The 26,703-nt window shown below is 50.6% G+C and overlaps 1 protein-coding gene across 1 annotated transcript in view; it reads left to right on the top strand.

The window, feature by feature from the left end:
• Positions 1-2,550: 2,550 nt before the first annotated feature.
• The window catches only part of LOC116444311 (GDNF family receptor alpha-4-like), a 68,808-nt gene continuing 44,655 nt past the window's right edge, over positions 2,551-26,703 (top strand). Inside the window, 1 exon segment of the mRNA XM_032109596.1 lies at positions 2,551-3,067. Within this exon segment, the coding sequence (XP_031965487.1) occupies positions 2,818-3,067 (250 nt within the window). The 5' untranslated portion in view covers positions 2,551-2,817.

The raw sequence follows: 26,703 nt of genomic DNA, 5'->3' as shown, positions 1-26,703 counted from the left end.
ATCTTTCCACCTGACTGATCAACACATTGACTCATTTGCAAGGAAAGGGAGCAGGTGACTTTCGGAGGGGGGTGTGTACGTGTGTGGAAGGAGTGGCTTTGCTCCACTCTCGTCCTCTCAGCACCCACCCAGTGAGGAGGAGAGAGCCCAGATAAATGAGGCAGCAGGGAGCAAAGGTTCCTCTCGCTCCACAGGATCTGTAGGACCTTTTCTGGGCAGCTTTTCCCAGTGCAGTACTTGTCTGTCCTGGTTGTCCCACGAGTAATTACAGCAAGGCAGGAAATGCCTCCCTGTTGGGATGGGCACTGGGGGTTGTCTGTGCCCGGACTTTCCACATCCCCAAATCCCCCAGTTTTTTTTCCTCTCCAAACTCAGGAAGAAATGATGCCTTCATTGCACTGATCCCTTGACAGCTCCCCCTTGTGCAGAGGGGGAGGCTGCATCTTGTCCTCAGCCCAAGAGGGGCCACCAAGGCAGCCTCCATGTTGTTCCTTCAGCTTTAGCTGTGTGGATGGAGGAATTTGACCAAAAGGAAGGTTTTCCTGCTGCTCAGACCCCAAAAGGGGACAAGACAGAGCCAGGGAAAGCAAGCCCCCACATCCCAGCTCTCTTGTGTGCGGCGGGACACTGAGCTAAACCCATCCCTTCCTTAACATGGGGGGTGATGGGGCTCAGGTCACCTCCTTTGGTCCAGGAGCATCAGAACATCTCATTCCTGAGGGAAGCAGAGACGTTTTCCAAGGAAAACATTTTTTTCATTTGTTAAAAACCCCACAAAAACTCACATATGTTCCAGTGATTTTTTTCCTGGACAAACAGCCACTTCAAAAATAGAACACTGAAAAAGAATCTGCGAAATAATTAAAAATAATAATAAGCAGAAAAATCCAATCATTTCCCCAGTTTCCCAGATGATGCTTCAGCTGCAGCTCAGTGAAATTTCAGTTTGAAATTTGCTTAAACATAATCATACTCCTCTTAAAGAAATCAAAAAAACCCAGCTCCAGAGCAGTGTTTTTTACTCCAAATGAGGCTTTATTAACACTTTCTTTTTCCCCACTGAGTAGCTCAGGAAATGCTAATTTTGGGTGTGAAATACAGTTGCTAAAGACATTCATGTATTTACAACTTTTCAATTCTGACAGAGGACTAGGAAACCTGTTAAATGAATAGTTCCAGACTGGAACATGGTAGAAGCTTTCAAAAGGAGAGGAAGGCCAGGGAGGAAGGCCAAGGATCACACTTTCCTTTTGATTTGCCAAGAGGGAAGGAAAAAAACGGAAAATGAAAATAAAAAGTATTTTCTTGACTTTTTCTGTTTGATATATAACACCTAAAAAATGGCTGTATGAATTATTTCCCTTCTCTGTTTTACTCCTGAAAAATAAAAGTGTGCAATTCCTCTGGTTTTGTAGGAGAATTTGCTGGAGGATTAATGAGGTGATGCCACGAGGAAAGCAAGTTAAGAACCCTGAACAGCTCCAGTGGAAAAAAAAAAACAAACCAAAAAAACTTCCCAGAGCATTTAAATACCTGTTAAGTGAAAATACCTGAGCCAGCAGTGGGAAAAAGCTCTCTCTGCAAATATCCAAATGCACTGCCTGGACTGTCGGTGTGGGAAAAGTGACCTGCTGGGGGAAGGGAAGGGAAGGGAAGGGAAGGGAAGGGAAGGGAAGGGAAGGGAAGGGAAGGGAAGGGAAGGGAAGGGAAGGGAAGGGAAGGGAAGGGAAGGGAAGGGAAGGGAAGGGAAGGGAAGGGAAGGGAAGGGAAGGGAAGGGACGGGCTGTGTTAGGAGGAGGAGGAGGAGGCCGTGTTCACAGGATACTGACTTGGGAACGAGGCTGTTCCTACTCCACCGGTCAGTTAATTACTGGGGGAACCTGAAGATGTCATTTCATGTTCTGTGTCTCAGGTACTCCATGCATGAAGTGGAGGCAGTGAAAAAATGATGCTCACTCATCATCATAAAGATTAAGGAGCCAGGCTCTGCTGCTTGGCTCCCTCAAACAGGGTCACTTGCTGGGCCATGGGGATTAAAGCTGGGGGAAGCGCCAGGGAATGGTGGTGAGGGATCAGTGCACCATGGCGAAGGAGGTGTGGGGGACCGGATGGAAAGTTATGGAAGCACATAACCTGGATTTCCAGAGGGTTTTGGAGGAGAATTGGGAGGTCATCATGTTGCAGAGGACTAATGGAAGGTGTCATGGCTGGGGGGGGTGGTAGGATGTGGCCCAAGCCTTCAGGGCTGTGTCACTGCCAGCAAACAGTCAAGAGTAGGACACATGTCCAAGGCGACGAGGCTGGTGCTTCCATCCGGATGGGAGGGTCGGGGGGCAGGGGAGAGATGCCGGGACCCTCCAAGAGGGCAGTGGGTGAGGAAGAAGCCAGCCTGGGGCTTGCAGAGGTGAAAGGGGCCATGCCCAAGACACAGGTGCACGAGATGCTCCCCGCTGAAGGAGAACCCCCCCGCCCGGGGCCGGGGAGGAGGGGGCCGGACCACCAAGCCCCTCCCCAAGGGCCGCGGCGGGGTGGGGGCGGCCCGGGAAGGCGGCGAGGCTGCCGCGGCGCTCGGGCACGGCGGAGGTGCGGCCGCCGCAAGTTTTGCTGCTGAGAGAGGAGGGAGAAAACAAAACATAAAAACACACCACAAGAGAAAAAAACCACAGCAACAACAACAACAAAAGAGATAATAATAAGAAAGGAAAATTAAATAATTAATACGCATAAAATAATTTTTTAAATCACGGGAACGGCCTCTCCACGGAGGATGGGGCGGAGGGCGGCCGGGAGCCCGCGGTGCCCGGCGCGGCTGCGGGCATGACCCGGGGCCGGAGCGGGGCCGGGCCGGCCGTGTGAGCGCTCGGGCCGGGGGGCCGGGCCGGGGCGCGGGGCCGCCTCCCTCCCTCCCGCCCTGCCCAGCCCTCCGCGCATCCTCCGGCACCGCCGAGCCGCGCCGAGCCGCGCCGGGCCGGGCCGGGGGTCCGAGCCGAGCCCAGTCGGTGGGGCCGAGCCGTGCCGAGCGGTAGGATGAGGGGCATCCTCTGCTTCTGCACCCTGATCCTCCTGGGTGAGTAGCGCGGCGCGGGGGGAGCGGGGGCACAACTTTCTGCCGGGCTCGGTTGCGGGGGTATTTCGGCCACCCCCGGGCAGGGGGGGTCTCCGCTCCCCGGCGCTCCGGGAGCAGTGAGGAGCCCTGGGGTGGCATCACCGAGGCCAGGTTGGACGGGCTTGGAGCAGCCCGGGCTTGTGGAAGGTGTCGCTGCCCGTGGCAGGGGGGGTTGGAACGAGATGATGGTGAAGGTCCTTTCCAACCCAGACCATTCCGTGACTCCGTGATCATCAGCTTTCTGTTGCCTCCTCTGGTCTGGACCCAAGCGCTGGGCTCTCTGCTGCTGTCATTTCGGATAGTCGTGTTTGCCGCGGAAATGCCCAAATTTACCGCGAATTAAGGCACTTCTGTTTGGGGAAGAGGAGCTTGGAGGGACTGCGTTGGGGAGGGGGAAGGCAGATTCTGCCCAGCGCCGGGAATCCCCCGGCGATGCTGAGGCTGGAAAATGTCGGGGTTTGGGGCAGGTGTGTGCGGGGTGGCAGCCCCAGCTGTGCCGCTGCGTTGTGCAGCTCCGAGCCCCGTGTCCTGAGCCCCGACCCGAGCCGCGTGTGTGTCTGTGTGTGTCTGTGTGTGTCTGTGTGCGCTCGGGGGTTCCTGCCGCACGTTTCCTCACACCCCCCAGAACTCGGCTGCCCTCAGGGCTTTGTTCTTGCGCTGGGAGCAGGGAGTAAGGACCCCAGATGTTTCCCCTATCCCTGTGGAGCTCTAAAGGCAGCCCTCGTCCACTGGCGTGGTTGGGAGACTCTGTCCCCGTGTCCGCGGGGATGCGGGCTGCAGCTCCCGTGCTTTGAGCATCCCGCTCGCATCCCCTTTCGGCTCAGCTCGGAGCGGACGCTTCTCCTGCGCGTAATTCCCGGGGCCCCCCGCGTCCCTGGGAAGAAGGAGCCGTGGGTGAAGGGACTACAGCCCCCGGCAGCGGCTGGGAACTGCTGGGTGCCACGCCGGCTCCTCCCCTTGGGGTATTTTGTCCCCTCCCTGTGCTCCGCTGAGGCAGCAAACCCAACATTGAGCCTGTGTTTAAATAGACCAGGAAAGGCTGTGGGGAGGCTGGGAATAGGATGCGCCTGTTCTCTTCGGGTGGCCACTGGAGGAGGAAAAGGTCTTGGGATGACTGGAAGTGTCTGGGACATCGTGGATCGCCCGGCACTTGCTCCCTGCACGCCCCGCATCCCGCTGGGAGCCCCGCGCCTGGGCAAGACCGAGTGGGTTCTTCCCGCGGCGGGGAGGCTCTGCCGGAGCTCAGGTGACTCCTCTTGCCGGCTCTCCCTGTCACTAGATGTCAGCAGCAGCAACTCTTCCAAGTCCCCAAGGGGGCGGGGGGGGGGGGGGGCGCATTCGACCCCCCCACCCAACAGGGACCATCTTCAGCCACGGAATGCTTTGCTCCAGGGGCTTGGAGTGCACTGGGACCCGACATGTCCCAGGCTGGGCTGGCTGCTGCCTCAGAGGGGCAGGAGCTGTGCCCTGGGCTGGGGGTGGCCTCAGCCTCCCTCAGAGCTGCAGTTTTTCCTGTAAGGATCACGGGGCCTCTGGGTGGGAGTCCAGGACCCGTTTTCCAAGCGGTTCCAATTGGCTGGCTCATTGATTGACTGCCTGATTGACTGACCGGTGGCCTGATTGATTTCTCTAGAGAAAGTGGACTTACAGAAAAGAGCAAATGGCCAGTCCTCCACTGTCAGCAGTGCCACTGGGAACAGGGGACAGGTGCTAAGGATACACTTGTCACCTCTGGTCCAAGCCAGAGCAAAGCCATCAGCTCCTACTCACCCTTGGCCTTCTGATCCCAGGGTCTCCAGAGGGACCTTTTCACCCCTGAACCGGCATTTGACCCCTGCAGACACAGCACCACCCCAGCAGATGCTACTGGACACCCTCAGCCTCTTCTCTAGATATTTTTGGGATGGTTTTGTTATGGATGGACATTTAGATGTGCCTGAGGGATGCCCTGCCGGGATCCAGGGTGCAAGGCTGGGGAGGGCAGGCACGAGCCTGGCAATTCCCGGCTTCATCCACACCGGCTGTGCACCAGGTGGGCTGCAGTGCGAGTGCCTTGCTTTTGGTGTGTCCCCCTCTGTCGTTCTTGCGATGATCCTGGCTGGACGAGGCAGTTCTTGGTGAGATCAGGGCTCTCCACGGTGGGACTAGGCAGTGTCGCCATTGTCCAGCCTGGATGGAGAGCTCCTGCTGCCGCTTCGTTCCCAGCTTCCTGCTGGCCACAGGGTGGTCACACTGGGTGACCCAGAGCAACCAACTCGCAGAATTTAACAGTGCTTTTATTTTCCTCAACTGCTTCTCAGCCAGATCAGCTCCCTGACCTGTCTCCCCAGCAGCCACGTTGATGGCAGTGCGAGGACAGAATGGGAGCACACAGTTCCACCCCTGAAGACAGGGACATGGCTTTGGGGAAGTTCATTGCTGCTGTAGTGTTCCCTGATATTTACTTGAATTTGTGGCATTGGCAGAAATCCCACTCACAGGACAGTGGTGAGGCATTCAGGAAGACTTTATGGCAAATTAAGGCTCTAGAAAGCACCGATATAGCTAAATATAAAGAGTATAATTCATTTCACAAGGACACTGGGTTACACCTGTAACCAGTTCCCAAAGAACTGCCCAGATCTCAGAGGACACATCAGTCCCTGCACTAACCAAATACCAATTAAAGGATGAGAATGAAATGCTGGGCACAGCTGAAAGCAGGAGTTTGCTTTGAAATCCCCCTGGGCCCCAGAGTCGGTCCCGGGCCCCTGCGGTGGAGGGCAGGATCCCCAGATGGCACCGGGGCCCTTTGCTGCCAACCACGGCCGCCAGTTTCCCGGCGCTCGCTCCTCTCCAGAATTCCTGGCGTATGTTTCCCACAGGCTCTTCACAGATGCAGTCAAACACGAGATCGTCTGGCGGATTTTCACCTGGTTTGGGAACTCAGATCCCAGTGGAAAAGCAAAAAAAATCTCTTGAAAAATGCATCTGTGTGTGAGAGAGGGACGCACTCCTTAAATTTGTGGCTTTGTCAGTTCTGACAGGAGCAATCCGTTATTTGCATCAATAGGAATGTGATATTTATGTCTCTCTGTGGTGGTGCAGAGGAGAAATAAAACTTCTCCCTCAACAGGCTGCCCTCGAACGCTGTGCAAATTCCTCCGCAAGGATCTTACCACACCCAGAAAATGTTTTTTCCAGAGCTCTGGAGCCTTAAATAGTAATTATTGCTGGATAAAAATTAGTACTACTTAAGGCTAATAATTAGTATGAATTACTGTGAATAGCATTTTATTTTGCTTTTGGAGACAGAAATGTCTTCCCTGCTCTCCTGACAGTTTTCACAGATGATTTCTATTGTGCCTGAAATTCCCTTCATCATTTTCACACAAGTCTTGTTCATTTTTATAACTTTCCACCTGGTCATTTTAAAACGTGACTTCTAATGTCTCTAAAGTTTGCCACCTTTTGATAAAAATACCTTGCTACCAAGATATCCATGATTTCTTTTTCCCTCTAGTGGACTTTATATTCCTTTTGCTTCCTTAAAAAATGTATAAATGACCTCTTTCTTCTCAACCCAAAAGCAAGAGAGGCAAATTGAAAGGTAGTTCTCTTGCTAAAAGAATTTTTTCAGAAGAGCACATTTCGTTGAAAAAATTAAAAGGAACGGAACTATGAAAAGCTTGTTCCCGTCAATCTTCAGTTCAGTACAGCTCCCTTGTTTTAAAAGCATCTGTCAAAGTCCCCTCTGGTAACACCTCCTGGCAGTGAACTTCATGCCTGGACGGGCTGATGGTGGGAGCTGTGATAGTGGCTGAGGGACGAGGGCTGGGAAGACGTTTCCACCTCCTGGTGTGACTGCCTTCATCTCTCTGGTCCATCCCAGCTGTAAAGGTTCAGACAGGGCTGTGTTGCACTGGATTCCTGTGGAAGCAGAGTGGAACCTCGTGGCTGAGAGGATGAGCCTGAAGAGGTGGATGGGAGTGGAACCATGCACGGATGTTTTGTCCTGCAGAGGGAAAGGGAGAAAAGCTGAGTTTGCATGACTGGGCAGGGAGTGTGTCCAAGAGGGGTTGTGGTGATGGGGGACAAGGACCCAGGACTGTCTTACACAGGGCAAGAAGGGTTTCCAGAGGTGAAGCCACCATTTATTCTGGGCAAGGAGAAGCTGGGAAAGCCACAAGAAAGAAAAAGGAGTCTGCAGGAAGGTCACATCACATGTGAATGACCCGTGAGTCACTCAGGATCTGGGTCTGATACCAAGTGGTGCCACAGCTGGCTCTGGCTGATCTGCAGCGAGGGTGGTGGGTGTAAAGAGAGGTTGTTATCCTCAGGGATATTTCCAAGCATCTCCCTGCATCTTACCAGTGATGTGGTCAATGCCCCGTCTCTGGAAACATTCCAGATGAGGCTGGATCCGAGCAATCTGAGTAGCAGTGGAGTCCCCATCCCTGTTGGGATTTCAGAGCTGTGTGGATGTGGCCCTTGGGGACATGGGGCAGGGGTGGCCCTGGCGGTGCTGGGGAATGGTTGAACTCAGTGGTCTTCTCCAATTTAGAGGGCTTTTCCAATTTAAATTATTCTTTGATTCTATTTTTCTCTTTCTGTCCAAATCCATCTGGAAAGCAGTTTGCATGAAAGATGCTGTAAAAACAGTTGTGCTGTGGGTTTGATTTTTAGAATCCAACTGGAAAATCCTGTCTGTGATACCTGTCCCCACTGAGTGCTCTGGCAGAGTTACTGCAGCACTCCCCGCACTGCTGCTGACATATGGCTCGGAGGGCACTTTGACACACACGTGCAGCAGCTGGCTTTTGAGGAGGAAGGAATGGAACAGATTTTTCCGTGCATCTTCCAAAAGGAGGATCTAATTGCTCATCTTTCAAACATCTCCAAGCTCAGCCATCTATTCGTTACCCCCGAGGGGATGGCAGTCCACTTTGGGATGGGAGTTTAAACAGGTCCAGATGCTAATGGGCTGGGAGTTAAGACTTGATAAACTGGTGCGTTTTTCCTCCTCACTTTGTGTTACTTGTACAGTGAAAAAAAAGGCCAAGTGCATAATTTGGGTTAAAACTCGCCTGCGGTGCTGCTGTCTGAGCTGCAGGGCTGTCACTGACTGCCCGAAGCACACGCTGCTGCTCACGGGTGTTCAGATCTCCTCTGCCTCCAGGGACTTGAGCCACTGATGGCTGCAAACCCAGGGAGGAGTGGAAGCGCCCATGGGATGAGTTCAACTCTCCAGATAGTCAGCAACAGGAGCAACTGTGGGAGTCCCTGCGTGATTTCAGGTCTCTGGAGCCTCAGAACTGAACTGGACCCAGCAAATGCTCGGGACAGGTCCTGGGAGAGCTCCAGGGTGCCTTAAGAGGTGGTGAATTGAACTCAATCTCTGCAAAATAATCAGGCTTTGCTTCAAGCTTTGCATCAAATGAGGCTGGCTGGTGCCTCCCGGGAAATCCCATCCTCCTCCATTAATCAGAGCAAAGGAAATACGGGGCAGCTACAGCCTCGTGGGAAGGGAGCCTTCACTTGGAAGATGGCTGTGAATTTTTGTTTTGAGCAAACACAGTGTCTGGGCCACCACTCGTGTAGAGTTCATGTGGTCCTGTCCGTGAGAATTTTACATAAACAGTCAAATCAATCATAAAGGGGTTTGAATTTCTCAATTCATCTTTTGCTGTTGCAGCCTTTATTGAACGCTTTGCTCTTTTCTTTTCCTCCTGCTGCCCAAACTGGACCCCCCAGAAGTGTCACCTCCACCTTCTTTTACTGTTGCAGCCTTTATTGAGCACTTTATTTCTCCCTCCTGCTGCTCTAATTGGATCCCCCAAAGGCATCACCCCCACCACGGTTATAACTTTAATGTCATTCTGTCCCTTGCTCATTCTAGTGGGAGGTGTCCCTGCCCATGGCAGGGGTGGAACAGGATGAGCTTTAAGGTCCCTTCCAAACCAAACCGTTCCATGAGTCCGTGGCTGTGTGCTCTGCATCCCCCACAGCTGGTGTCTGGGATCTGCACTCCAGCTCCAAAGTGTTGGCTGTAGATGGAATGATTTGTCTGGCAGCCAACCCGTCCCCCCCTTGGTCAAAGTTGCTCCAGTAGGAAAATCCGGGAGGAAACTCACAGCTCCTCAGTCACCTGTGTCTGACTTTGGATAAACGAGTTTTCCTATCAGAGTACCTATTTCTCCTGATACTTCAGCTTCCCTGCGTGTGAGGAGCGATAAGCTGCCTGTGACAGCCTCCCAGTGATCTCAGATATCCTGACTCAGTTCCCTGCAGCCTGGAGAGAGAGGTAGCACTTGTCTCCTGCAGCACTGTGCATTTTTCCCTTTGTTGCTGCTGGTGTTTGCCTTTGATGTTTGGTGTGTACAGCCCAAGGCACCTTAAAAACCTGTCACAAGGCTCGAGGCGGCAGAACCCCCCCGGAGCCTTCTGTAATGAAGGCTGCAGGTGAGGACATCGTGTTTGCCGTCTGTTAATGGAGAGGAGAGTGACCCTGCATGCTGAATTATCAGCCAGGGCTTGGAATGAATCAAAGGCATTTGACCTGTTTGTGTAAGCCCCAGACAAGGCTGAGTGTGCTGAAGTGTTTCCTCTGCTTGGTGAGGAATTCACTCCTCCTTGCAAGGTTAGTTGATTTGACACGAGTTACAGCAATTTCACGGTACATTTTTTCCCCCCTTCCAAGACATTTGTTTTGTTTCTTCCCCTTGGTAAGAGAACATAACCCAGCGAGGTTGCTTGAGAGACAAATTGCTCACCTTGGGCTGCCTTGTCACAGCCGCATCATCCCTCGGAGAGGGAGCACAGAGCTTCCCTTCCCATGTGGGAAAAGTGCTCAGGGGGTCGTGGTGCCCGGAAAAACCTTCAAGGTAACGTGAAGGAGGTGTCTCCACAAGGAGCTGGAATGAGGACGAGGTCGAGCTGTGTGTTGGGAATGTAGTATGTTCAGAACAGACGGTGCTGCAGCTCTTACACCTCACCCTCCAGCACCCCAAATTTGGCCAAGGCTGTGGGCTCACACCTTCTGTCTGCTGCCTGGTGGGGAATCACTGCAGGAGAGACTGAAGTAGTTGGACTCTGTGATCTCAGAGGTCTTTTCTAATCTAAAAGATTCTATGATTCTATTAATAAGAGCTTTGATTTCAGATTACTTAAAGGAAGAAGAGCCAGTCCCCTTACGGGGGCTGATGGGATCAGTGCAGGACTTGTCAGGCTTTGGAGAATTAGCAAACCTTAAACCAAAAGTGCTGCCCTGTGGAGCTCCTCAAAAGTGCTCGGGTGCCCCATTCCCTGAGAATATGCTGGTTTTCCCTGTCTAATTAGAAATCTTGTCTCCTTTTTGTGATTACTTGGAATGTTAAAAGGAAATGTCCTGAGATGAGAAACCTCCTCTGGGACAGAGCCTTAGAGACTGTCCTGCTGTTTTGGGAACTTTGCTAAACTTGCAGTGCAAGACTTCTCTGTCAGGGCCAGAAGTTTTGGGAAGGGAACAGTGGAGAAGGTTCTGAGCAGATTCTGGTCCGGAGATGGGAAGTGGAAGAGAAGAGGCTCCTGAGGTGTTGGACAGGAGATGCAGATGAAGCTTCCCATGATAACAGGGAATTCAGGCGTTGGAAGGAGGAAAGTGCAGGACTGCAAAGGTCTGAGGTCCATTCTCTGGTTCCAGGGAAGCCCTAATGGCTAGATTTTCCTTCTGCAAAAGGTGATGTGATTCTCTGCAGGTGAAGTGACAGCTTGGGGAGCCATCCGTCAGCGTGGAGTGTGGACACACATCCCAGGAAAAGCAGTGCCAGAGTTACCACCCTCCTGGGACTAATGCAAGGAAATTTATCTCCCTCTCCTGGTATTGCTTCATTCTCCCTCCCAACAGACCAGCCACAGCAATCCTTAATGTGTGCTGGAAAGCCTGTTAGTAATTAAGTAGCTGACTCCAGGGGGTCCAGATCTCTAATTGAGTTTCTCAGATGCTATCGCATTACCAGTAAGTTTTGATCACAATGGAAGGGCTGGAGCGAAAAACAAACTAACAAACACGAATTAAAAAGGCCCAAATACCAAAAAGAAACCCAGTGAACTCCCCCAGAAGTGTTTAATCTGCAGGTTGAATGCTGACCCATGGGACGAGGAATTGCAGCATCTGTTTCTGGTCTCTCAGGTTTTGGATAACGATGTAAATTCACTGCATCCACGTGTAGAAAAAGGGTAGTTTTAAAGTAGGGAAATTCTTGTGAGGCAGAGCCAGGAGACAGCGCTGTGTTTGACCTGGCATATTTGCGTTTGTGGGAAGCAGCAAACTCCAAGCTGGGATCAGAATTTCTGAGCAGCCTATGAGGAACAATGTGGCTTTTAGCAGCGCCTGCCCGAGCATACAACCCACTGAGCTCGTGCTTTGTGCTCGGGCCGGAGCCAAGTTCAGGTGAGGAGTGTGCTCTGAAAACCTGCCCGTGCACAGGGATCGGGGATCCTGCCTTGCACCGGGACTGGGGATGTGCCCTGCTGGAGGGCTGGAGTCAGCCGGGTGCCACAGAGGGGGAGCAGCCGTGGAGTGCAGCACATAAAAGCCTCTGAGCAAAGAGCAAGCTGGAAAACAGAAGCTCATTTCCCAGAAAAACACTGGGCTTTTGGTACAATTTGACTTTCGAACAACAGTGACAGATCAGGAATAGTAAAATTTGAAATAAAAGATAGCAAGTGGAAAATAAAATGCTTATTAAGTATAATTCCAGGGGAAGAAAAATGAGGACTAAAATGAAGCTGCAGATGTTTCTCTTTTGTTTTATCTGCCTTTATTAAGAAAACAGAAAATGGTCTTCCTGGAGGACCCTGGACAGGAAGAGAAATGGAACTTGTTTCTCACTTGTCCAGTGCCCACACACCAGACAGGGAATGGTCCCAGCTGGCTGCAGGAAATGGGTTTCATCCCACCTGGTTTTCACCTGGTCTTCTGAACTTTTCCTTTCAATTGTGGAGAGAGGTTGAGGGGCCTGGAGGGACACTGGCCCTCTCTGCAGATTGGTGTTATCTCCAAGGACTACAAAGCCAATTATGGTGACAATTTTAGCTCTTTCCTTGATCAGTGAGATGAGCCCAACCTAAGCCACCAAGTTCTCGTGTCCTCCAAGGAAGCAGCTGATGCTGGAGGCAGAAGTCAAGGACCCATCATTTCAATTGATACAACTAAAAAAATGAAAGATAAAAAAAATGAGATTAAAACATTATTTTGTGTTTTGTTTTCCTACTTACAAACCCCAAATTTTCCCAGGGAACATATTTTTCCATGGTTAAAAGAGAAAGAAAGAAATCCAGTGAGAAATTTCTGACTGTTTCACAGACCTGTTGGCTCTGGTCCCAATGGTGGTTGGAACTATGGGGAGTTGTTGAACTATGGTGACTCTTCTGGTGGTCACAGAGGCCACTCAGAGCCCAGGAGTGCTTGGAGCCATGGGAATTTGCTTGTCCCACCTGTTAAAATCCCTGAAGAGGTTTTGGCCGTGGCCAACAAGTCCCGTCCTGGGCATTGGTCCCAAGCCAAGGACCATTCCCAGTCGGCGTGTGAGTGGTTGCTCTGCTTTGCAGGGGAGGAGAGTTTGACAGCCTGAGTGAGGCAGGTGTGGGTCATTTGGACCAGCACCTTGAGTTTCCTTGATTAAGGAAGTGACGCAGGGCACTGAGACCACGCTGTCGCTCCCAGGCACTGTCCTTTGCTCAGACAGCTCCCAGATACTGCTGGACAAACATGTTTCAGTTCAATCTCCTTCAAGCCCCTACATTCATCTTCCTTTCTGCTGCTTCCAGCTCAGAAGGCAGAACACTCACAATGACACGAGATAATACAAAACGAATGGTGGCACTGGCTGATTTATCGGGAGCAGATGAATCTGGCTGTTCGGTGCACGGAGGTGTGAAGCCCACAAGCACACGGGCCCAGCCGGAGGCCAGGCTGTGTGTATGCAGGATAAGGCCGTCAGAAGCTCCCTGCAGAGCCTGTATCAGCCCCGGAGTGTCCTCTCCAAAAGGCACAGCCCTGCTTGGCTTGCCATTGCAGCAAGCATGACCTCTAAGAGAAGGCACGTGAGAGATGCCTGGGGGTGCTTGGTTTATCCAGAGCTGAAGAGGGGAGAAAGACACAGGAGAGAGCATGATCTCACTCTATAAATACCTTCAAGGTAACAGTGCAAGGGAAGGAAGAGGATTAGTCACACTGCTGTAAGACAGGGAGGGGAGGAGAGAGAGCAACAGCGTGAAGCAGTGAAGGAAAAAGTTTTGAGTATTAGGAGTGAAATGTTTAGGCTATTTTTCTCATTTGTAATGGAAAAAGAAATTGCAGGGTCTCAGTTTGAGTTCTGCTTGAAGCTTGATGAAATTTTTTCAGGAGAGTTGTGAGTCATAGGCATGAGGAGTAACTGGTGCATCGCTGTGTAGGATCTGCAGGTCCTGGGTGCATCCACGAGCTAAACAAGGGGTCAGTGTGGCCTTTGAGACGGCAACAGTGTTCCAGGCAGAGGGTCACCCTGCTGCCTGGAACACTTGGAGTCAAGGGCTGGCCAAAGTTCTTTCACTTTCCCTTTTACCCAATATATCCCAAATACATGTTGAGGATACCATGGGAAGATGGTGCTGCTCAGCCCAAGGTCTCAATGGCCATTTGATGGTGGAGCTGGGAGTGGCTCCGTGTTGGATGATGAGCCTGGGCAAGCCCTGCGCTCTGCCGGTTGTTACGTGGTGATGAGCTGGCTCCTCGTCTCCACTAGAACAGTCTCAGTGCCTTAGATCCAGCATCACCTTCTGCACCTCCCAGGCCCTCTCTGCTCCGAGGACAGGAGAACTCCTGCCCTCAGAGCTGGCCCTGTTCTCCCTGGAGCGGAGGTGAGCAAGGCAGGAGTTTGGAGGTAACCTCCCTGAGGGGTTGGCTCCAAGTCAGGCTTGGACAATCACTCCTATTGTCACCTTCCATTCTGTTGGGACTCAAAAGTAAATGTTTTCAAAAGAATATGGGTTGCTGCTGCCAAGATTTTTCCCCATGTCCTCAAGTAAGTGCCAAGAGCTCCGCCTTCTCATAACAAATCAACTGGCCAAATGTAGGTGTCCCTGGAGAAAACCCTTCAGGCTGCTAAGAATTAACAAATTGATTCAACTAAAGATGAGCAATTTAATTATGTTGTTCTTCCAACTGTGTTTTCCTGGGAAAATGAATCTTGTGTATGTCTGTCAGTCTGTCCACCCCCACTAGTTTTTAAGCCCCCTGGGCAAATTAGACAGAATCGTACATTCATGGAATGGTTTGGATTGGAAGGGATCTAAAAGCTCATCTCCTTCCACCTCCTGCCACAGGCAGGGACACCTTCCACCACACCAGGTTGCTCCAAGCCCCATCCAACCTGACCTTGTTTGATAAGAAGTTCCAGAAGAAGTTCAGATCCCACAGGCTTTGGAAGAGGGAATGAGCTCCGAGTACTGCCCACTGTGGGAAGAGTTAGTTCAGAGCAGAAAAGGAGATTTAGAAATCCAGCTCCTTTCATAGTGCTGCTTATTTTGTCCCAGGTAAGTACTTTTTTCTTAGGAGTGTGGGTGACTTGTTGCAGGAACTCCCCAGGTTGTATTTTCTTGCTGTGGTGTCACCTTGAACATACCAAGAATGTGTGAGAATCGCTCAGGGGCAGCAGGTGACTGTTGGTGATGAAGGGAATTGGGGAAAGAATAAGCTGGTCCTCAGGTAGAACCTCCCGGGGTTTGAGTCCATCTCAGTGGACAAAGCCTGGACAACAGGGAACAAACACCTGGCTGTACCACGGCTTCTCGGCAGACCCATCCCCCGGGTCAGCGCCAGCTGCGGCTCCTCCCGCGCCTCCCTCGTGCTGCTGGGCTCCGGTGGGACGCAGGGACACAGCTTTGTCCATCCCACCATGGACATGTTGGGTGGCAGAGGGTGGTGGCAGGGCAGCAGTGGTGGAGAACTGTTGACTCCAGTAGCTCCTGTGACACTTGCACAGGGAAGGGACAGGGATTGAATGAATTGCCCGGTGCTTTCTCTGCTTCTCTGCATTTGATTTGTGTGCACCTGTCTGAACCTCACTGCCCCTTCCCTTCGTTCCTTGTCCTGCTGCCCCACAGATCCAGGGGCTGATCCAGAGAGCAGAGCTTCTGCTCTGCCCCCTTGTGTATCATACAGAAATCATGGAGTAATAGATCAGAAGGGAAAAAGGGTGAAAGAGAAGGAGGGAAAAAGATGTTCCTTCATGGTGGTTTTGTTTTCTAACAATGTTGACATTATGTGGAGTAACCGAGTATAAAATCTGCCTATCGTTTGGGAGCTGGTATGCAGGGAAGATGTTATTATCCCAGCCTTTTATGCCTCTTTACTCTGTCTGGATCAGAGGAGATAAATGTGTAGATAGGAGCCTCAGCTCCTGTCTTTATTTAAGCTGTCAGGTACTGCAACGTTATTTTATGATGATTGTTATAGAAAGCCTCCACAAAGAGATATATGTTTCTATATTCCCCCTTGTTTCCTATTTTAATCTATGATTTAATAATAAAAGAGATGTATTTCCCTTTATTATTTTTATTTGTAGTGTTAGTGCATCTCGTTTACTCTTATTTTTCAAATAAACATTCACAGTCACAAAGCACTTAAAATACGCACATAATCAATCTTCTCTGTTCTCTTTTGGGCTCCCTTTTGACTATTATTGCAGTCATACTTTAATTTACACACATTAATGCCAAAGCCTCTTTAGTATAAAGCACGTTCCCGATGGGGACGCAGTGGGGACACGCACACGAACACACGGCCATCGTCCCCTCAGCCACACTCCCGCACCCACATGGCTCACATGGCTCAGGTCAGGCACAGCTACACACAAAACGAGGCCACAGCCACTTCTGTTGAGGTGGAATAGTCCGCAGAGCTAGGAACAGGTTGTCCAGAGAAGCTGTGGCTGCCCCATCCCTACGGCCGGACAGGGCTGGGAGCAGCCTGGGACAGTGGGAGGTGTCCCTGCCCGTGGCAGGGGTGGCACTGGATGGGCTTTAGGGTCCCTTCCAACCCAACCATTTTGTGATATTCAATGATTCTATTATATTATTAACAGATTCTGGGGTTAAATTACCCATCAAGGCTTGTACAATACCTTCCAAAATATTGAGGTATGTTCATTGTATCAGGGAATTGAGCTTCCCATGGGTTTCTGGGAGAGTTGGGTACCAGAGAAGGAGGTGAATCTGTGGGCCTTAAACCAGATATCTACTGTACATCTAGATTTTGGGTGAGTTTGCTCGAGCTGAGCTCATCACCATGATTTCTCTGCTGCTTGCTCTCCCTAAGGCCTGTGGCCTTCTATACTTGAAGCATCCGTGCAGATCGCAGCCATTGGCTCCAGAAAGCACCACAGGAATGACCATGGCTGAAGCCAGCAAAGGGCTCATGAGCTGGTGGGTTAAACAAAGGTCATTGAAAACATCTCATCCCACTTCTTCCTCTGCAAATATGTGTCTCTCAGTCCTCTCTAAGTCTCTGTAGAGACTTAGAATCCTTTGTCTTTTGGGGGAAAGTATCTGCCTTCTGTTCTGTTTTTATTTGGAGATTTGAAATTATGTCATAGCCTTTGCAGACCTAACGATGTTCCACAGGCAGAAACCCGGCAGCATGGGGAACAGCACTTTGATTGACCTGAGGATGGGCTGTGTGACCAGACCCATCTCCTACGGTGCCCTATGACCACGTGCTGTGCAAATGTCCTCCTGGGGAGCCTGGTAACAACAGCTGTTTGAACAATTTCCAAGCAGGAACTTGGCACCACTCCAGATTAAAAATACAGACAATTAGTGGAAGTACTTTCAGTCTCAATTATTTCCCTCTTATGGCAGAAAAAGCATCTGTGGAAAACTGGACAGTTTCTTTCCAAATGTGCTGAAATTGTGTCCAAAGGGAACATGAGGGAATCCCAGAACTGGCTCAACATCTCTTACCCCTGCCCATCTGAACCCTGTGCCAGGCAGTACCCACCTCTGTCCAGCATTTTCTCAAGTCCTGGCTCTAGGAACTGTAGTAGGAGTTACAAGGGTTGTCTGCAACATTTTTACTCTATTTAGTTTAAACCCAGTCACTAACATCCAAATCACAGAAATTTAGAAAAAAGTTAGGAACAATGAACAGCTATAGAAATTTTTCCTTCTGCTCCCAGGCTGAAACTTCCAAGAGAAAAAAATTACATTAAAAGAGCCCTGGGAGACACCGAGTCTAACACAGACGTGTCTCTATTCTGGTGGGGCTTTTTCTCTTGGGTAAGCTGATGTTACTGTGTTTGCACTCAGCTCGTGTTCCTGCTGTCAGGTCACAGGGCTGCAGGACGTCTCTCGACATCCATCACTTCTTGCAGCGGCAGTGGGAGGGTCCTTGGAGACATCCAGGAATCCAGATCCATGGATGGGGCACAAAGCTGCTGCCACCACAGCACTCAAAGCAAGGGACAAGTTTCTCTGCACCACAGAAAAGCAGAGTTGGAAAGGTCTGTTTTGTCCTGCCAGTCCACAGCTGACCCTTAGACTGGAAGGGTGCACAGTCCATCTTCTCCAGCACATTTCCCGAGGCCTGGGAACAGTCTGTGCAGCTATAAACGTGTGCTCCCTGCATCCCTGTGCGTTCCCTGCGAGTTCCCTGCGATATGAACTCAGCCACCCCCAACCTTGCACACCAGAGCTCTGTTTCTGCAAGGCCAAGCTGCTGGACAGGCTCGAGCAGAGGCTGAGGCATTTCCTTCCCCAGGCACCTGCACCCACGTTGTTGCTCAGCACCCAGGTCTGCAGGATCTGCAGTGTTTTGGAAGGGCTTATTTGAGGTCACCTGCTGCAGTCCTGGTCCATCCAGCCCACCAATGTCTCTGCCTCCCAGAGATGTTCATGTGGGAGTTATTATTGGGACTGACAGCAAAGACAGTGGGAGTGTAAGGACTGGAGTGGTCTGAGCCCTACCAATGACCTGAACCTCTGAGGAATGACACATATCCTTATTTTTGTCTTTCCTCCTACACAGACAAGGAAAGTGCAGACATTTTGGCTTCCCATAGGAAATTAATAAAAAGCTTTGTCCTCCTCCACCCCTGGCCACCTTCCCTGGCAGTTCATGACAACCAAATTCTACCTGTGGCTGTGTCATAGGCCCTGAAAACCTGCCCATCTCCCCAAGGCCTGCCACACTGAACCTCAGAGATCTGGTCTAGTCAGAAGATTTGCAGAGAAAATGAGGGTTTTTTTCTTCCTGGCTGGCTTCCATCAGCAGCAGCTCCTGCTCTCCAAGGCACATCTCAATTAATTAATACAGTCAAACCTTATTAGAGACAATCGTTGGCCAGAAGTTACCAAGTTCAGAGTTCTCTCTGCTTTTCTCCTTGTTACTTCTCACCGTTGCTTTCCTCCCTGGTGCCTTTCTCTCCAGTGAAGCATCTCCTGCGAAGCCTGGTGTAGAGTGGGAGCTTTTTTAGAGTGGAGCAGAGGTTCAGCCCTCCTCCCAGCCCAAAGCCCAGCTGCAGTCGGGGATCCCGAGTGGATCCCAGCACAGCCTGGACACATTCCATGCCGTCATCCACGGCTGGGCAGCAGCAGGTTATGGCTCTCGGAGTCCCAGCAGCTCTCAGGGTCCCAGCTGCTCTTCTCTCCCCTCAAACTTGGCATTGTGGGAACAGCAGCGAGTTGTTTTTGTGAGACAACTGAGAGATGACCCCCAAGGCCTCTGTAATGGGGAGCACTGGATCCTGGGAATGCTGAAAGTCCTCCAGGCAGGCTGAGGTTTGACCTGAGACACTTCGAGGATCCATGGAAGGGAGGGAAGGAGGGAAGGAGGGAAGGAAGGAAGGAAGGAAAGGAAAGGAAGGAAGGGAAGGGAAGGGAAGGGAAGGGAAGGGAAGGGAAGGGAAGGGAAGGGAAGGGAAGGGAAGGGAAGGGAAGGGAAGGGAAGGGAAGGGAAGGGAAGGGAAGGGAAGGGAAGGGAAGGGAAGGGAAGGGAAGGGAAGGGAAGGGAAGGGAAGGGAAGGGAAGGGAAGGGAAGGGAAGGGAAGGGAAGGGAAGGGAAGGGAAGGGAAGGGAAGGGAAGGGAAGAAGGGAAGGGAAGGGAAGAAGGAAAGGGAAGGGAAGAAGGAAAGGGAAGGGAAGGGAAGGGAAGGGAAGGGAAGGGAAGGGAAGGGAAGGGAAGGGAAGGGAAGAAGGAAGGGGAAGGGAAGAAGGAAAGGGAAGGGAAGAAGGAAAGGGAAGGGAAGAAGGAAAGGAAGGAAGGACAAAACCCAGACCCAGCGCACTCAAAACCAAGGCACACATCAGCAAAAGGAGCAGTGTTTGATTTCGTGTCACACTGCTCCAGAATCCCTCCCCTGTTGTTTTGACGCTTTGGGAGGCACCAAAGTGCGGGCAGCCAGGGCATGGTCCGTAGGGGCGGGATGTGGTGGAGGGGAGGAAGGACTAGGACAATGCCATGAAGGTGGAGGCAGCAGGACCCCTGCCATCCTTCCTGCTGAGAGGTGCTGCTTCCCTGGGAGCGTGTGCTGGGGTTTGTCTGCTGGCTCAGCAGGAGGACCTGGGATACCCCAGCACCAGGAATGTCCCCAGGCCTCAGCCCTTGCCCTGCAGCTGCTCTAGCTGAGCCCTGGCCACGAGTCCGGGCCGTGGGCCACTGGGGCACACAGCTTGCAGGAGCCCCTGGGGCCCCCCAGCCTGGGAAAAAAGGATGCAGGTGCCTGGGACACGGCCTGGAGAGCAGTCGAGGGTTCATCCTCAGCAGGGAGCAGCTGTGTCCCAAACCAGGCAGATCTCTCTAAAAGCGGTGGTGGCACAGCAGGAGCACGGGCTGCTTTGTGTCTGTGGGTAAATGAGAGGCATTTTCCAGCGCTGTCAGAGCAGAGCTTTTCAACAACCTCAAATTATTATTATTATTTTCTTTTAGCAGTAATGCAAATATGTCAGCCTTTCTAGGTGGCTTCATTAACTACCCAGCACATCACTCAGAGCCTCACAATTCTTGTCAAGTACCGACATCCCCATCCCGTGTTCATTGCAGAGTCTGAATTCCTCTGACTCCATCTCGTGATGACAAACAGGTTGAGAATAGGATTAAAAAAATATCCAAAAGATAATAACAGTTGTTTTTCTTCCTTACAGTTCCTAAATAACAGAGAAAATACATGCCAGGGTCGCTGCAGTTCCCACCCTGAGTAACTCAGTGCTATGGCATTGTGATACACGGAAAGAATTAGATCTCATCCTGGGATTTAATGGATTTGTGCTGAAACATGGGGCAATGCCTCAACCCCTCTGTGTGAAGGAAGCAGAAATTCCTATCTTTCCCATTTTGCTGCTTCTTGATTGAACAGGAGGGAACAAGAACAGTGCTGCAGGGTCGTTATTAAATCTGATCAAACTGAGACCAAAATAAATTGACTAACAACAGAAAAATCCTTTTATTACATAAAGGTCTTAATTTGTCTGTTTATTTTCATAAAAGCACTGAACTGTTCTTTGACCCTCAGTCCTTGTCATTCCATTTCCTAGGAATTTTACATACCTTCTCCCCCAAATATCAAATAAGGGATGTCCATCACTCTGCCGTGTATCTCACGGTCAGAGACCACCACAAGTCTCACCCATGTCTGCTGCACCATTTGGGCTGCCCCAGCATCTCAGAACATTCCCTCTTCTCGAGTCTGTCTCAATCCCTTTCAAGGTCTGTCCAGACTGACTTTCCTTTCCCACTGCAACTCCCTCCAGTGTCTTAGAAGAAGCTCTTTCTCCTCCCAGCCTCATACCATCAAGAACTCCTTCACAGCCCTCAAAACATGGGACAACTCAACAAAATTCCTAAATAAGTGAAGCATGGAGAGGTGTTTTCTACGTCTTCTCTGAGTATGGGGACCTCAACTGAGAGATTTTGGAGCATAGAAGAAAGCACAGTTAACCACAGGTGATTTTAAGAAAGACAAGTCATGACCAGTCATCCTGGTCCTGCTGCATTTCAACACCAGTCACAAAAATGTGTTAAATATTTGAGCAGAAGGCACAGCACATGGATTGGCACAAAGGGGGGATTGCTCCAGATGTGGTGTAGAAGACTGTGCCCTGATGTGCAGGGAGAGGCAGATTTGAGTATATTTTAGCAGCACTGTGTCTAAAATGCCTGAGCCTTGACCTCCAGCTGTATGAAAAAATAGGTATTTCAGGCTCCAAAGTCTTTCAGACTCTTTACTTTAATGAAGGATAGGTACTCCAAACATTACAGACTGAACTGGCAAAAGAAATGAAGGGATTTGGAGGCACTAATTAAAACACCATGGCTGCTGTTTTGTCACTCACACAGCCATGAAAGCTGTGGGAAGCTCAAACCAAGCTTTGCATTTGATGACGCAGTAATATTTTATAGCTGAGATAACTTTGGCTGGGCTGGTTTATTATCAGCCTCTGCAGAACCACATCTGCTTTCTGGGGGTTGTGACCCCCTGCTCTCTGGGGGTGCAGGCCACTGCTGGTGACCCTTTTCAAATCAAAGACGCACAGACGAGGTCTCAGGGTGTCTGAGAGCAAAGGCACCTTTGGAGAGCTTACAGCTGAAATTTTCCAAGTGCACTGGTGGGGAGCAGGGAAATGTGAGTGGGGTAACAGGCTGGCAGCCTTTGGAGAGCAAGGCTGGGAGCTGTAAAACCGGCTGTGTGTGCAAAAGGAAGCAGAAGTCGGGAAAGAAGAAAGACCAATCTCCTGAGGTTAAAATCTTTCAGCTTGAGCCAGTGCAACATTCAATACACACAACTGTCAACACTTTAGGGGACCCTGTAAAAAAGGTGGGGACAGACTTTTCAGTAGGGCCTATAGAGATAGAAAAAGGGAGAACGGTTTTAAATTAAGAAAATAGAGATTCAGACTAGGTATAAGGAAGACATTTTTTACGATGAGGGTGGGCAGGCCCTGGCACAGGGTGCCCAGAGCAGCTGTGGCTGCCCCTGGACCCCTGGCAGTGTCCAAGGCCAGATTGGACAGGGCTTGGAGCAGCCTGGGACAGTGGAAGGTGTCCCTGCCTATGGCAGGGGTGGCACTGATGACCTTTAAATGTCCCTTTCAACCCAGACCATTCCGGGATTCTGTAACATCCATTGGGTTGCACCAAGCATTGGGAGAGCAAACCCTTGGGGAAAGCAACCCCTCAGCCAGGCTGGGCGAGAGGAGCCGTGACCAGATGCTGGTGGCTGCCACGAGGCTTACGATGTGTGAAGACATCAAAGTGCAGGTTGTGCTCACTGATCCCCAGGAATCCACCCAGGGATATCACAGAGCCATGGAATGGCCATTTGCTTGCCTTTCCAGCCTTATTATTGGGTTCAGACTGGAGGAGAAATGGGCACTGGAAGGGCTTGGCCGAGCTCTCGTTGCTGTGCCCGGGCTCAGCGGTGCTGACACTGCTCTGGGGAGAGGCAGAGGGGGCTTTAGTGCTCCTCTGCACTGCTCCTGTGGTTGGTTTTTCACACCCTCACCCCTCAACACACCCTGGGCTCTTCAGTCATTGTCTGGCTTTTCACAACAAAAAACTTAATTTCCAGAATTAGCCAGCTGTGTGCTTCTCCTCACCCACCCTCCCCCCCCCCCCCCCGATGATCTGCATGTGACTTGTCAGCATAAAATTTTGCCATGTGATAAGTTCACCTTTAAAACACACCTTCCTTTGCACCAAAGCCCCAACAGCAGAGGAAACCTTGTGCGTTCCTGACGCCCCTGATACAAACACCCATCTGTGCTTTTAGGACCTCTGTCTCCTCATGCAGCATCCGGGGCTGGAGGCCTCGGCTTCGTGGGTTTTCTTTGCAATTTAGACCTTAACGTGCAAATAGATTATTCTTTGGGTTTGGACTGGTTTGCAGTATTCTTTGTATGTCCCCAAAATACTTTGCTTGAGGAATGCTGCCAGGCAGAATTCCTTGCAGGCTGCTGCTGAAGGAGGTTTTTATCTGCTCTGTAAGCAAAGATGGGAGCTCTGGTTTGCAGAGTCCGTGCAGAACCCAAGTGCTGCGTGTGCAGACTGGGCTCTCACAATGGTTAGAGATGTTCCAGGGCTGTAGCAGGAGCAGCTCTTCACTGTGGGAGGTTCGGGTTGGGCAGAGGAACAAATGAGTTGAAAACAGGGATTTTTAGCTCAACGACTAAACGAAAATGAAAATCCATTTCAAGCTGGTAGTTAATGGGCAAAAATGGGCTGTGCAGACTTCAGTGGTTCTTGGGGGAGATCCCTCTTCCACCCATTTCTTAGTGTCTGGGAAAGCACACACCCCCCTCAATTAAAAAAAATGAACTCACATTGCTTTAATAGCAAGGAAATGCTGGGGAGAAGCTGCTGCTTTCAAGGTTATACCCAGGGGGCCTGTCAGGGAGTATTTAATGGAGGTTTTCTCAGCATCCTGAGACTAGAAACTTAATAAACTTTAAAAGGAAAAGGAGCATGCCTGCACCCCAGCAAAAGGGAAGCCCTATTTAATGCTGCTGGTCCCTCTGCAGTGGGGCCTGGGGCAGTGGGAGTCAGTGTTCACTGGGATTTCTAACCCTGCTGGAGGCAGTGGAGAGAGGCTGTGGCGGGTGAAGGGCTCTCACAGTCCCCTCTTAAGAGTCTGGGTCAGATGTCTCCACAAACATGACACTGACAGTTTCCTTGGGTCTCTGTAAATCCAGGGTCTTGTTCTCCAGGTTTTTTTCTTGTCCATTTGTCCCCAGGGGAACAGTCTCTCCTCAAATCCAAAAGCAAGCAGCTAAAAAACCATTATGTATTTTACATATTTGCAATGGATTTCCTCATATTTGCACTCTCGTTTTCACTCTTTTTCCCTTCAAAGGTCTGACCTTAAGGCAAAGAGAGTAATTCTGGAAGTTTTACTGACAGCTGCAGTTGTCCTGTGGCTCAGGGCTGTTGTTAAATGGCCACTCCAAATATCTCCTGATATGTTCCCTTCTAACTTCATTTTTTCCAAATCCAAGAAAAGATCCAGTAACCAAAGCCAAGTAGTTAAATCATCCAACTCTATTTCCCCCCCACTCCTCAATTCCTCTTGTTTGCACAGGACAGGTCTGTTGGCATCACAAAAGGTTATTTCTCTTTTTTTTTGCAGCCTTTCCATATTTTTTTCTTTATTTAAAATCTTTTAAGGAGGCTTTTACACGTTGCACTACACAGCATTTGTTTTGCACATTGCATCAAACACCCATCTGTACCATTTCTATAGTGCTTAAAACGTCAGGAGAACTTTTCTCCTCCTGAACAACCTTTCAGTAGGGACAGCTCTGGGGGCAGATGATTTTTTCTCTTTATTTAGCCTCTGCCCAGGAAGGTTTACAGGCTGGTAAGTCACCCTTTTCGGGTTCTGGGTGTCATAGAACAGACAGAGAAGCCACAGCTGAAACCCTGCTGCGACAGCAGCACCGCCAGGCACCCAGGGTGGAAGCTCCCTGATGGGAATTTCAGCATGAAATATCTGCCAAAAGTGAAGTTGAAGGGATGGAATCCCCCTCCTGTGTCTGTACTTTGTGCAGATCCTCCCTTTTACTCCAGGGAGGATCATTTTGTAGAAGTTCTGAAGTTCACGGGGTCTTCTGGAGTGGTTCAAGGTGCAGACGTCAGGTAGACAACCCCTGGAACTCCTCACAGCAGGACAACATGGCTGTTTGCCTGGGACTGTGGGGAAACTGGGCACGTTCCCCAAAGAGAAATCTTTGAGAGTCACTGGCTTGCACAGAAACCACTTTTTGCTCAGGGAGGGTGTCCCTGGAAGTGTCCAAGGCCAGGTTGGACAGGGCGTGGAGCAACCTGGTCCAGTGGAAGGTGTCCCTGCCCATGGCAGGGGGGTTGGACTGGAAGACTTTTAAAAGCCCCTCCCAACCCAAATAATTCTGTGACTCCATGTCCACAGGATGAGAAGAGCTGAAGGCTGGACAGGTACCAGGGACAGCACCATGTGCTGGTCCCGCTGTCACCGTCATCCTCAGGCGTCTCCACTCAGTCACCGCACCCGTGTTCCCCAGAGGCATCCTGGAGGAAGGGGGACTCATTTTGAGCAGAAGCCTGGTCTTGTGCCATGATCCTGCAGCGTTTTCCAGCCTTGGAGGGAGGGAGGGAGGGAGGGAGGGAAGGGGGAAGGGAAAACAAACAGAGAGGTGAACACAGCAGAGGTCCCTGGCTAAGACCCACTCATGAGATAACAGAATAAGGAAGAGTGAGAGGGAAAGCAGGAAGAGGAGGTGGTCTGGAAAGTCACTGAACACAAAGAAAGTAAATAAAGGTTAGTTTGTGAGTCTAGAGTTTGTGCTTGCACACACAGCAGCAGTGCAGGACCTATGAATGCTTGGCAAGGGTGGGAGGAAGGAGTGCTTGCTGTCCTGGGATTAATTTAAATCTCAGAAATGCGATCCCAAGCAAACGAGATGATTTCCAATGTCCAGGGCAAAAGGAGGGGGAAAGGAAGTACACAACCCAAATTAAAGAGAATTGCAGCAATATATAAATAAACACAGGCGTATCCACACCCAACTCCCCAGATTCCCAGCTAAATTCTTAGCTCTTTATCCCCATATTTATGAGGGATCTCTGCTGATCCATGTGTGCTGAAGTTCTGGCTCAACAATTTTAAGTGGCCATCATTCCTTTAAAAGATAATCAGTGCCTGCAAAGGCTTTTTTTCCTCCTATCCACCTTCCCACCAGAATAAAATATTCCCCCACATAATAACTGGCCAAAATGGAAATTGCCCACGTTTTTCCCTAAGGTATGCACAGCCAAGCAGCTGTGGTGTGGTCTCAGCTGGGAAGTTCGATTTTATTCTGCCATTCAGCCCAGGTGCTCAATAAAAAATGCAAGAGCAACAACAACAAGAAAAATCAAAAATCAAAGGGCAAAGGAAGGGAATATTGCTGGCAGCTAAATAGCTCCTTTTAATCTGGGCTCCGTCCTCCTACTTTTGAGGGGAATGGTGTTGTTATTAAAGTCAGACGAGAGGGAGAGATGGGATCCCAGGTGTGCGGAGCTGGAGTGGTTTTGGGAGATAAGATTGAATTTTCAGAGGCAGAGGCTGGAGCTTTGTTGTTGCAGAAGGAGGGATGTGTGTGTTGGGGAGGTGCGGGGAGCATGAGAGATGTTTAACTTCACTGGGTGTCAGTGCAGAGCAGTGCGGGGCTGGATCTGTGTGGTGTCCAAAGGCAGATCCAGCTGGGGGAAAAAAAACAGCTTCTGTGGGGTTGTGGGTGGTGATTTGGTCTGAAAGCTTCCATTCCTTATTAGACAGAGGTGGGAGCTCCTAGTGATACACCCCTGCATTTCTGAAGGCTCCCCAAGGGCACGGAGCACCTCTGGATGGGCGTGTGGGGCCTGCCCAGAGTCTGCACCCGCTGCGTTGGAGCTGAGGCAGCTGCCAGAGACCTGTCCCTGCCTTACACATCCCCTCGGTGACACTGAGCTCCATCCTCCAATCCCAAACTGCTCATGGAGGACCCTTCATGTTTGTGGCACTGGGGTTCCCCTCTCCAGCTCTGTTCTGGTTGGTGTTGCTCTGGAATTGCTGTGGGATGGGCACCAGACAAGTCCCATCATCACCTGCTGT

This window comes from Corvus moneduloides, chromosome 5, assembly GCF_009650955.1.
Source record: "Corvus moneduloides isolate bCorMon1 chromosome 5, bCorMon1.pri, whole genome shotgun sequence".
NCBI classification, from domain to species: domain Eukaryota; kingdom Metazoa; phylum Chordata; class Aves; order Passeriformes; family Corvidae; genus Corvus; species Corvus moneduloides.
This window is presented reverse-complemented; position numbering and strand designations above follow the sequence as displayed.